At 36.4% G+C, this 12,183-nt stretch overlaps 2 protein-coding genes across 4 annotated transcripts in view; one reads left to right on the top strand and one right to left on the bottom strand.

The window, feature by feature from the left end:
• The window catches only part of ikbkb (inhibitor of nuclear factor kappa B kinase subunit beta), a 90,401-nt gene extending 84,600 nt beyond the window's left edge, over positions 1–5,801 (top strand). For both annotated transcript variants that reach the window (XM_056464166.1, XM_056464167.1), the window contains 2 exons: positions 1,683–1,782; positions 3,946–5,801. In XM_056464166.1, coding sequence (XP_056320141.1) covers positions 1,683–1,782; positions 3,946–3,993 — 148 coding nt within the window. In that variant the 3' untranslated portion in view covers positions 3,994–5,801. The remainder of the gene's footprint in view (positions 1–1,682; positions 1,783–3,945) is intronic.
• A 460-nt stretch (positions 5,802–6,261) lies between these two features.
• vdac3 (voltage-dependent anion channel 3) overlaps positions 6,262–12,183 on the bottom strand; it is a 28,013-nt gene continuing 22,091 nt past the window's right edge. For both annotated transcript variants that reach the window (XM_056464169.1, XM_056464170.1), the window contains 3 exons: positions 11,656–11,806; positions 11,520–11,577; positions 6,262–6,961 (listed from right to left, as the gene is read on the bottom strand). In XM_056464169.1, coding sequence (XP_056320144.1) covers positions 6,870–6,961; positions 11,520–11,577; positions 11,656–11,806 — 301 coding nt within the window. In that variant the 3' untranslated portion in view covers positions 6,262–6,869. The remainder of the gene's footprint in view (positions 6,962–11,519; positions 11,578–11,655; positions 11,807–12,183) is intronic.

Raw genomic sequence — 12,183 nt, 5'->3', positions numbered from 1 at the left:
CAAACAAGGGCAAAGAGGCGGAGAGTGAGCAGAGCTACAGACACCTGCTGGCACTTTACTTAGACCTGGCAGACAGACTTTACTTTGGGAGAAACGCTTGATACTTTATTACCTGCGACTCGTTTGTGTTCTGACCACATGTGCTTGGCTGTACACTATATCAATAAAGTGTTTAGACTTTTAAAAACACTGCTGTAACACATTGAGCCACTAAACATTGTTCTTATGACGTTTTTCTACAGGAGGAAAACGTGAATTACTTCCAAACACTTCAAATATAGTGTGTGTTAGTAAATGCAGGACTATTGATGAACTCCAGCATAACACTGTATGACAACGCTTCAGATGACTGTTCTAGAGCCTACAGCTAATCAATCTGTCAGATTCTGGAGGGCATTACAGCTCTAAAGAACATCATAAATGATCTTAAATAAAACAAATACATTTATAGAGATAGTATACAAGTATATAATTTCACTCACCTGTGAAACGGAGGCCACCAAGGGTTTGTGAGCACAATTAAGTGCACACAGCATCCCATATCATCTGATAATTGTAGGAAATAATCCCAAAAGGCAGCTGACTGTGTAAAGAAACATTAACCAAAACAAAAATATGATGTATATGTAGAGTTCAGCAGCTGATCAGCAGGAATCAGCTCAGGTGACGAGACAGCGACCAGCGAGGCCTAGCTGTCACTCAAATGGCCACGCCCTTAATTATGCAGACTCAATATAACTTAATAAAACTAAACGGATGAGTTATAAAAAATTCACCCCCCTTACAGTTGTCATGAAGGTTAATCATAGCTATATGAACCAAAGCCATCATTTGTACCAGGCTGTAAGCATGTTTTTATCAGCTGTAAAAATGGGCAATTTCCTATTGCAGTCAGAAATGACCTGGACTTCCTGGAGCCAGCCCCCCAAGGCGAGTCGATGAATTGCAGTCTTAGTTACTTCCGTATTGGCTTCCCGAAGGAGAGCAGGAGGTTGCCGCTTGATATTTTTATGCACATTTTGGAATGCTGCATGAAATTGCTTGATTGAAACCCCAGGGTATGCACATACACTACATATGCGCAAACCTCTTTATTCGATAAGACAAACTGCTTATAAACTAAGATGGACACGTTTAGTGAATAAACTCCAGCGTGAGCATCAGTAAAGTCGTGTGATTTAGTTTGAACAGAGAATAGAAATGTGTGTTTTTAGGGACTTTGCATTAATGGAGTTTCCAGATTTCCATTGTTGCAGATCTGAAATGCTGTTTTTGCTGATTGTAAAACCCCTCAGCCGTCAGTCCGTCATCACCGTGCTATTATTCTTCTATTATTATTTCCTCCAGAACTGTATTGAGCATCTGTCTGCGCTCCCAAAGAGAGTCTCACCTTCCAAAAGCCACCGCATTCACCGCGTTCATTGCATTTCATCTTCTGAGGCGCAACTCGTTTATAGAAAAGAAAAAAACACCACAGTGGCTGCTCTAACACATTAAACTACATTTCTCTGGCTGATATTTGCTCCAGTTTATTATTAGAGTTTTGTGCATAAATCTAATTCGCATCTTTGAATGTAAACATGACTACTGACAAACACACTGCATTGATTTGCATGTTTCTGTAATCTGTTTCTCTCTTTCATTTTGTGTGTGTGTGTGTGTGTGTGTGTGTGCATGTTCAGCGGGGAGTCCCTGCATGTGATTGAGGAGAGCAGGATGTTTGAGAACCGCCTACAGAGTTTAGTGCAAGACACCATTCAGGAGACGGAGAGCAGCATGCAGGTGAGCACGAAACTCACAAACACAACTACTGCGCTTCATTTTAAAGAGATGTTCCTGGATGTTAAAGTAATAAACTGAATGTTTATTAGTGTCATTTATGAGAAATGTTGCACATCTCTAGTAATTAGAATATATACTCACTGGCCACTTTATTAGGTACACCTTACTAGTACCGGGTTGGACCCCTTTTGCCTTCAGAACTGCCTTAATCCTTCGTGGCGTAGATTCAACAAGCTACTGGAGATTTTGCTTCATATTGACATGATAGCATCACGCAGTTGCTGCAGATTTGTCAGCTGCACATCCATGATGCCAATCTCCAGTTCCACCACATCCCAAAGGTGCTCTATTGGATTGAGCTCCAGTGACTGTGGAGGCCATTTGAGTACAGTGAACTCATTGTCATGTTCAAGAAACCAGTCTGAGATGATTCACGCTTTATGACATGGAGCGTTATCAGGCTGGAAGTAGCCATCAGAAGATGGAGACACTGTGGTCATAAAGGGATGGACATGGTCAGCAGCAGTACTCAGGTAGGCTGTGGTGTTGACACGATGCTCAATTGGTACTAATGGGCCCAAAGTGTGCCAAGAAAATATCCCCCACACCATTACACCACCACCACCAGCCTGAACCGTTAATACAAGGCAGGATGGATCCATGCTTTCATGGTGTTGGTGCCAAATTCTGACCCGACCATCTGAATGTGTCCGCAGAAATGGAGACTCATCAGACCTGGCAACATTTCTCCAATCTTCTATTGTCCAGTTTTGGTGAGCCTGTGTGAACTGTAGCCTCAGTTTCCTGTTCTTAGCTGACAGGAGCGGCACCCGGTGTGGTCTTCTGCTGCTGTAGCCCATCTTCCTCAAGGTTGGACGTGTTGTGTGTTCAGAGATGCTCTTCTGCAGACCTCGGTTGTATCGAGTGCTTATTTGAGTTACTGTTGCCTTTCTATCAGCTGGAACCAGTCTGGCCATTCTCCTCTGACCTCTGGCATCAACAAGGCATTTGTGCCCACAGAACTGCCGCTCACTGGATATTTCCTCTTTTTCTGACCATTCTCTGTAAACCCTAGAGATTGTTGTGCGTGAAAATCCAGTAGATCAGCAGTTTCTGAAATACTACCAACAACCATGCCACATTCAAAGTAACTTAAATCACCTTTCCGATGCTCAATTTGAGCTGCAGCAGATCCTCTTGACCATGTCTACATGCATCGAGTTGCTGACGTGATTGGCTGATTTGAAATTTGCGTTAATGAGCAGTTGGACAGGTGTACCTAATAAAGTGGCCGGTGAGTGAACATTTTATAGAGTGTATAATTATAATGATTCATTTGAATCATAGTTAATGTAATATAAGTATTTTTAAAAACCAAAATATTAAAATAAAATAAAAAAATGTAATAATAAAATCATACAGAATAAAACAACTGACTAAAATAGGAATAAAAACTATAACTAAAAAACAACATACGTGTCTAAATGACATTAAAATAAGGATATATCTCAGCTTAAAATGTTAACTATTATTCATTATTTTATTTTATTTTTATTCTTTGTCGGAGCTAGAATTGATGCATTAGTGTTAAGTTACTTTAGAAATTATCTATAATTACAAGATAATAATTAATAATAACTATAATTAATAACAGAGTTATATATAATTATAGAGGAACTATAAATAATAATAAATGCTGTACGAGTTGTTCGTGGTTAGTTTATGATAACTATTTTAGTGACAAACACATGAATCTTTAAAGTGTTACTAATATTTCTTACCTAAATAGCAGTGAAGAAAGATGTATTCCTAAAATAAACATTGGCAATATAAAAATGTGTCCATACACACAAACACACACTTATATACAGGGTTCACAGGGACTTTACATTGACAATGTATTTTATACTGTAAAAACCTCTTATTATATGACCCTACCCCTAATCCCAGGAAACGTGGACAGTTTTGAATGCCGAAAGACCTCGTCACGTATGATTTAAGTGTTCTGAATTACAAGGACTTCATTTAACCGCATTAATAGAGCAAAACTAAGTCACACCCATGCCAACGTACAAGCTTGTGTCCCTGTAAACCACATAAACCTGTACACACAAACACACAAATAGAGAGACTGTATTAATAATGGCTCATGTTTCTGTTTAGATTCTGCGAGAGTGGAAGTGGCTGAACGGAGGACAGGATCTGGCTTGATGGCAAATGAAAACTTCAGTCAGACAATCATCTGTTCCTCAAGAGCCACAAATAAACACATGATGCTCTACTTCCACCTGCTGGAGAAACTGTGCGCGCACGCTCTCACGTCACACTGGAGTCTTTCTGAAGGCACGTCTGTGTTTATGCAGGTTTATATCGCTCATGTTTTCATGCATCTACACGCTTGACTATTTCCCAGCTTTCCCCATAGTTTATTTCTGAGTCTCCTATGCACATTTCACATTCACCGTGTGTTTCTGTTCTATTAATGTTGTTGAAGCAAACACAGATCGTTTTTGCCGTTCCTCATTTGTAAGTTGCTTTGGATAAAAATGTTTAATAAAAGTATGAATCCATCCTGGCTTGATGGATCGGCCACTCGATATTGACCTGTAAATGTGGATGATTGTTGTCGTTTTAATCCTTTAGAATAGCATGAATATTTCATGATAAGAAAGCAGTCCAAATAAGTGTATGAATTAATGACATTTTTACATATAGTTTCAGTTTTGGAAGATATTTTTATATGCTGATGATAAAAGGTACTTTGGGTTTTTTTTATATTGCGTAATACTTGAATTTAAAGGAGACCTATTATGCAAAAATCACTTTGATAAGGGGTTTAAACACAGTTGTGGGGAAACGGTGTGTGTATATATCCAGCTTCTAATTGTAAACATGTATTATTTGTATTGTTTATAATCAGACTTGATAAGAACAGTCTGCAGAAACACTTTGATTGACGTTCTCTCTTTGTACGTGTCATCAGAGGGGGGAAAACCCCGCCCACTAGTGCTCATCTCTCCCTCATTAGAATAGACCAGTGTTTCCCAACCCTGTTCCTGAAGGCACGCCAACAGTACACATTTTCAACCTCTCCCTAATCAAACACACCTGAATCACCTAATTTGAACATCATAAGAGACTCCAAAACCTGAAGTTAATTAGTCAGGTAAGGGAGACATCCAAAATATGTACCGTTGGTGTGCCTCCAGGAAAAGGGTTGGGAAACACTGGAATAGACAGCCCTAAGTGAGAAGCAGCCAACTGCTGTTGACAGTTTTAAGCTGCTGAAGATAATATTTCAGTTTTTCACACAGATAACGCTAGTCTTGTTTTTGAATCTGCCACTATGCACATGCAGAGGCGCTTGTAGCTCCGCCCTCTTTTAAAGAGAGCACAATCTAATTTAAATTTAAAGCGACAGTCACCAAAATAGCACAATTAGGATCAAAGCCATTTCAGAGAGTTATAAAACATTATCTGTGTGGTCTTTTGAGCTGAAACTTCACACACACACACTAGAGACTTGTTTTACGTCTTGTAAAAAGGGGCATAATAGGTCCCCTTTAAAAAAATATGCAAACAAGGAGTTTTAAAGCTGAGAAAATGGTATTTTTTGTCTTTATATGCAGCCGTGTTGTATTTCTATCTTTTTTTATACACTTCTCTCAAGCTCTTAAAATTGTTTTTAAAATATGTATATTATCTGTTGTCATTTTGGTTCTTGAATCTCCAGTACATACATTTAAACTAAAGTTAATTACCATTTATTAGGTTTTGTTTGAATTATTTGTACTCACCTAAAGCTCAATGTTTTTACATACAATAAATGGAGCGATGTGTCCAACTGTTTTTGTTTATGTCATTTAATTAAATTTTTAAACATGGTGGCTCAGTGGTTAGCACTGTCACCTCACAGCTAGAAGGTTGCTAGTTCGAGTCCTGACTGGCTCAGTTGGCGTTTCTGTGTGGAGTTTGCATGTTCTCCCCGTGTTGGCGTGGGTTTCCTCTGGGTGCTCCGGTTTCCCCCACAGTCCAAACACATACGCTGTAGGGCAGTGGTCACCAAACTTGTTCCTGGAGGGCCGGTGTCCTGCAGATTTTAGCTCCAACCCTAATCAAGCACACCTGAAGAAGCTAATCAAAGTCTTACGAGGTATACTTGAAACATCCAGGCAGGTGTGTTGAGGCAAGCTGGAGCTAAACCCTGCAGGGACACCGGCCCTCCAGGACCAAGATAAACTAAATTGGCCGTAGTGTATGGGTGTGAATGAGTGTGTATGGGTGTTTCCCAGTACTGGGTTGCAGCTGGAAGAGCATACATATCCACATATGTGTAAAACCTATGCTGGAATAGTTGGCGGATCAATCCGCTGTGGAGACCCCTGATGATCAGGGATTAAGCTTAAGGAAAATGAATGAATAATTTTTAAACATAGGTAGCGCTTTGGTTTGTAAAAAGGATTAAAAAGCGACATGAACTCAGTCAGCAATCCTCTTTATTGAGTTCCACATCAGTTTCTTCTTCTAGTTGAGCACTTTTAACATGAATCGGTTTGGGGTTTTTTTTGTACGGGGATAAAAACAAATAAAGTCACAGACCGTTCTGGAATAACTCCAGCCCACAAACACAGACAACGAACTGGTGCGATCAAATATTACACGTTTGGCAAAATAAAAGTGTAAAAACGCCAGTGAAGGAGCATCCAGAGAGGCGTCTCTTATTATGAGCACACAATCATGTGCGCCTGTTCAGAAACACAATAATGTTTATCTAGTATTAAATAAAATGAATAGAAACATGATATGTGGTGCCACATGTGTACACTTTCAATTACTGCTATGATATGTCTATGGTGACGTCACATGGTTTAAGCTGGTGATGGAAAATGGGTGTGGCCTGGAATCATGTGACTGGTGTTTGTGATTCTAATTCGTCGAGAGGTTCTGTGGGGGGATTTTAAGGCCAGATTAGTTAACAAGGGGGACAAAAAGGGGCAACGTGTGTGTTTGCAGGCACTGGTTCTGTCAGATGCCTGGTTTTCTTTACTTTCCGTCATCGATGGCGCTCTGCTTTTGTCTGTCAGTCGTTAAACCTCCAGCTCGAAGCCCATGCCCACCTTGTGTCCTCCGGCGTTGAAGTTTTTGGCATCGATAAGAGCCGATAGAGTGAGTTTCACACCTGCGGAACAGAAAGTATTCAAACTTTAATAATCATTTATAAAAATAATAATAATTATTATTATTGTTGTTATTTATATAATCAAAATATTTAAAAATAATTTAAAAATTCAACATAAATATTGTAATAATAATATTAATCATTTATTAAAAATATAGAGATGAATAGCGGAAACAAAGTAGTCAAATGTTATTAATCATTTATAAAACTAATAATAATAATAATCATAATCATTTTAATTATTGTTATTTTTTATAATCTGAATATTTGAGAATAATAAAAATATTCTACATAAATTTTTTAAAATAATTATATTAATCATTTATTAAAAATACAGAGATGAAAAGTGGAAAAAGTATTCAAACTTTAATATTCATTTATAAAAACTAATAACAATAATCATTTTATTATTATTATTTTATAATCGAGTATTAAAAAATAATAAAAATATTCAACATAAAAAATTGTCAAAATAATAATCATTTATTTAAAATATAGAGATAGAAGTGGAAACAGTATTCAAACTTTAATAATCATTTATAAATTATAATCAAAATATTTTTAATTATTATTTTTATAATCTGAATATTTAAAAATAATTAAAAATTCAACTTAAATATTGTAATAATAATAATAATATTAATGATTTATAAAATGATAAAAATGAAACAGCATTCAAACTTTAATAATCATTAATAAAACTAATAATAATTATAATAACTGTAATTATTATTTTATAATCTAGAAAATTAAAAATAAAAAAAATATTCAAAATAATAAATTGTTATAATAATATTAATCCTTTATTAAAAATAGAGATAAAAATGAAACAAAGTATTCAAACTTTAATAATCATTCATAAAACTAATAACAATTATAATAACTAATTATTATTATTTTATAATCTAGATACTTAATTCAAAGTAATATTATTATAAATATTTATATTATTCAAAATAATAAATTGTAATAATAATTTTAATCATTTATTAAAAATATAGCAATGAAAAGTAGAAACAGAAAGTATTTAATCAAATAATAATAATAATATTTGTATTTAATATTTTATTATTTTATATCTGATTAATTTCTTACTCTTCAGCACGGTGGTGCAGTGGGTAGCACAATTCCTCCGGGTGCTCCGGTTTCCCCCACAAATCCAAAAACATGCGCTATAGGGGAATTGACTAAATTGTCCGTAGTGTATGTGTGTGAATGGGTGTGTATGGATGCTTCCCAGTGATGGGTTGCAGCTGGAAGGCATCCACTACATAAAACATATGCTGGATGAGTTGGCGGTTCATTCCTCTGTGGCAACCCCCAATTAATAAAGGGACTAAGCCGAAGAGAAAATGAATGAATGAATGATCTACGACTCAATTGTATCATGAAAGGGTTCATTATTTAAAGCTTTTCAATTTGATGTTGTGTCGCCACCTGATGTTGGTCAAACCCCTGTATAGTACATAATGCTAATTTATGTTGCACAGGAAGGTTTTAGTGTTTAGAATATATTATTTTAGTTAAAAAAAGATTTTAGTTGATCACAAAACACATATCAGAACATATTTAACTGATTAACTTGTAAACTTTGTGACTGTTTAGTCAGAGAAATGTTACTTTAGTCTTCGTAACAAAATGTGATATGGGGAAATTATGTCATTATTACTATTATTATGCTTTTATGTATTTTAGTGGCAATGCACAAACTGAAAACAGGAAATAGTAGCAATATCTAATTAATTTCTACATCTAACTGTGGCTATAACCATATTTCTTGGGCACAGATAATTCAGTATTCACAAAGGAAAATATGACAGTTTTTCTCAGTGGCTTTAGTGCATTTCTCACAACGCTATTTACATTTGCACAACAGTTAATGCATTTCTCACATCACAGTAGCAGTTTCTCATTCCTTCCAACAAATTGCAAATGCTTTTGGACATGCATCAACTGCTTTCAGACAGCTCTCTGCTGTTTATAACGTTATCATTTGCTTATGTCGTGTCAGACAAAATTAACTAAACTTGTGAATGCTGAATAGTCGGATAGTCACTCCATATAAAACTAAGAGTCCTCATTTCATTACTTCAGTCATTACATACAAAAATGGTGAACTAGTGGTCAAAATCTGACAAATTTTATAAATTAAAAAAAAAATTTAATCTATTTTTCCTGGAAATGTCTTCTAAATTGAACAATTTGATGAATGATTTACAGGCCTGTGTATGTTATAGGTTCAGTTCCGATATGTCCTGCAGTATTGTTTACAGTTGTGCACAGCTCTACCCAAAGGGAGTGTATGTTTGTTGTAAATAAGGGTGTGTTTATTCTTTTGCACAATGCTGTGAATAAATTAGAATTGTGAATAGCAAATGCAGTAAAAATGTGAAACACACATATTCAGTGTCTTGTACTCGGATATCTCACTAAATGCAGTGATGTCTAACTATGTAGTTTTCAAATGGCTGTGTAAACAGTATCTAGTGCTGTCTTGAGCATTTTCAGGATGACAGCCATTTGACCATCTTGTTCATAAACAATGGTGTCAGGACTTTTCATCTTGATGACGCTGACACTTTCAGTAACATCAATACTTGCTTTTAAGGAATGAGCTCTCCATTTTGAGCAAGTGACGCACTTTTGCAGGTTATCAGCTAGGTTTTGCAGATTGCAATAATTGTTTAGAGAAATGCATTAACTGTTGTGCAAATGTAAATAGTGTTGTGAGAAATGCACCAGAGCCACTGACAAAAACTGTAAATAAGAAAATTACTTACATTTTTAATTACTTAAATTTAAACTAGTTTTATTATTTTATCTTATTTAAAAATATTTAGTGGCAATGCACAAAATGAAAGCTAAAAATACAATACATGTGTCATTTATAAATTGACCTTTGCTTATAATTAATTTAACTGGCTGTTAATTTGGTGTTCATAATGAAAATATTTAATAGATCATTTAAATATCTTTCAAATGTGTTTTACTTTATTTTAAAGAACAAATACTCTAGTGGCAGCTCACAAACTGAAAACAAGAACTAGTCAGAAAACTACTACTATATTTCATAATCACGTACAGTCTTCATAAAATACAGTTTTCATAAATAAAGATTATATGGAAAAATATAAATAATTCATTCATTAAATAATTATGTTTTGGTTTATTTTATTTAAACAAAACTGAAAGCATTAAAGGGCACCTATGGTAAAAAATCGACTTTTCAAGCTGTTTGGACAGACATATGTGCATGTATGGTGTATAGATCGTCATATTGGGCTGATATAAACACACCCAGTGCTTTTTTTTTTCAATTTAACAACATAAAAACGGTGGACCAATTGGAGCAGTTTTCAAATCGACCGCAACTTTACGTAGGAGAGCGGTCCCCCCGCCCACCAATATTGATTGACAGGCGCGTCATCATATCCTCAGTTTGTTAATTCGCGTCCGCCATTTTCAGCGTGAGTTGAAGCGATATCACTAAAGGAACACGCTAGCTCTATTTTTAGATGCAAGGCTCATTGGGCTCAACACAAGATCAATATTCTCCACATTATCGCTCTAATCGGAATTATTGGTTGTATCTTTAGGTAGGTTTGCAAACATGTGTACTTCTCATTGAGTCTACCTTATACTTCAGCCGTTTGCATTTCTCGTGATCCCAGAAGCTCCCTGTGATCTTAACTAGCATGCGTTTTAGAATTCTAAACATCGGTTTCTATCAGGGTACACTCAAGTCGACGGCTGGGCGCCGCGGACCGCTGCAGAAACCTATGTTTAGAATTCAAAAATGCGTGGCGCGACGATTCGGGACACTTCATGTATCTGCCGCACCACAGAGAGTGTCTGGTGTGCCGTGTCGCGGCTTCGAGCGGCGCATCCGGTGCCTCAGTCAAAGTTAATTCAGTGTGCGTGGTTATTAGTTTCTGTGTACAAGCTCGACACTTGAAACTAGCACACAGTTGGCTGTAAAACTGTACAAAGACACAAATGATTTTGTACTCTCTGCTTGGTCTGTGTCAGAGTCGTACATGTACGACTGAATGCTGATCCTCTCTCTCCTCCGTCTGTCTGTCAGACTGTTGCAAACGCAGAGCGGGTGAGCTCATGGCCCCGCCCCCTTGTTATGTTGGCAGGAAGCTGAAACTAATTTACATGTGAAGCAACACACCCCTAAATCAGCGAGCTGTGGACACACCCCCAACATGACACTTTAACACATTATAATAAAAAAATCTGAATTGTGTTTTGAACTGAACCTAAACTGGCACACTCAGAACAACCATAATATTAATATTACATCATAAAAAAGAGGTCAACTATGTGCCCTTTAAATAGTTACTGCATTGCAATGTAATCACATTCTTTGTAAGGTAAATAAAGCTTCGCCACAGGCTTTTGGCACAACAAATCAAGCTCAAACAGTGCTTTAATGTGAAATGTGCTTTAGGAAACAAGTTTCTGAGCTTCAGTGCAGGATGATCATTATAATTAACTGGTGCTTACTAAAGAAACACGAGCAGATTTAGAGTGAAATGAAGGTGTAGTTTACCTGGCCGGAGGCTCTGTGTGTATCCCACTCCAACCAGGCTAGCATTGTTGACTTTAGCCTGAAGAGAAACACTTTGTTATCCTCCACGCTCAATATTAAACGGACAGATGTGGACGGTGTGTGTGTGGAGACTCACAGAGACGGAGGAATCTTTGTCTAGCTGGTATTTAGCTGCGATGCCGAAGCGTGTGTTGTTGCTGCCGGCGGTCCAGGCTAGATTGACCGCCGTCTCCAGCTGACCGTTCACTTTCTGGTAGATGGAGCCGCCAAACTCTGTGCCATCATTACTGCAGCGCGCACACACACACACACACACACACACACACACACACACACACACACACACACACACACACACACACACACACACACACACACACACACACACACACAGAAAAACAGTCACTTCCAAAAGACTTTTATCTTTTATATCATTATAAACTGCTGCAAGTTAATTAAGACAACTTTTAAAGCAAAGGCATTTCTAATTGCTTAGTTGCTTGAAAAAATAAATAAATATTAATATTTCCGCAAACTGTGTTAAAATAATTAAAGCTGAAGAAAAATGGATAAATAAATAAATAATAAATAATATATTTTATATATAATATATTTGAACTAATACAATTGACAATTATTAAAATTAATTAAATTAAATTTAAAT

Source organism: Danio aesculapii, chromosome 8 (assembly GCF_903798145.1).
Source record: "Danio aesculapii chromosome 8, fDanAes4.1, whole genome shotgun sequence".
NCBI classification, from domain to species: Eukaryota; Metazoa; Chordata; class Actinopteri; order Cypriniformes; family Danionidae; genus Danio; species Danio aesculapii.
This window is presented reverse-complemented; position numbering and strand designations above follow the sequence as displayed.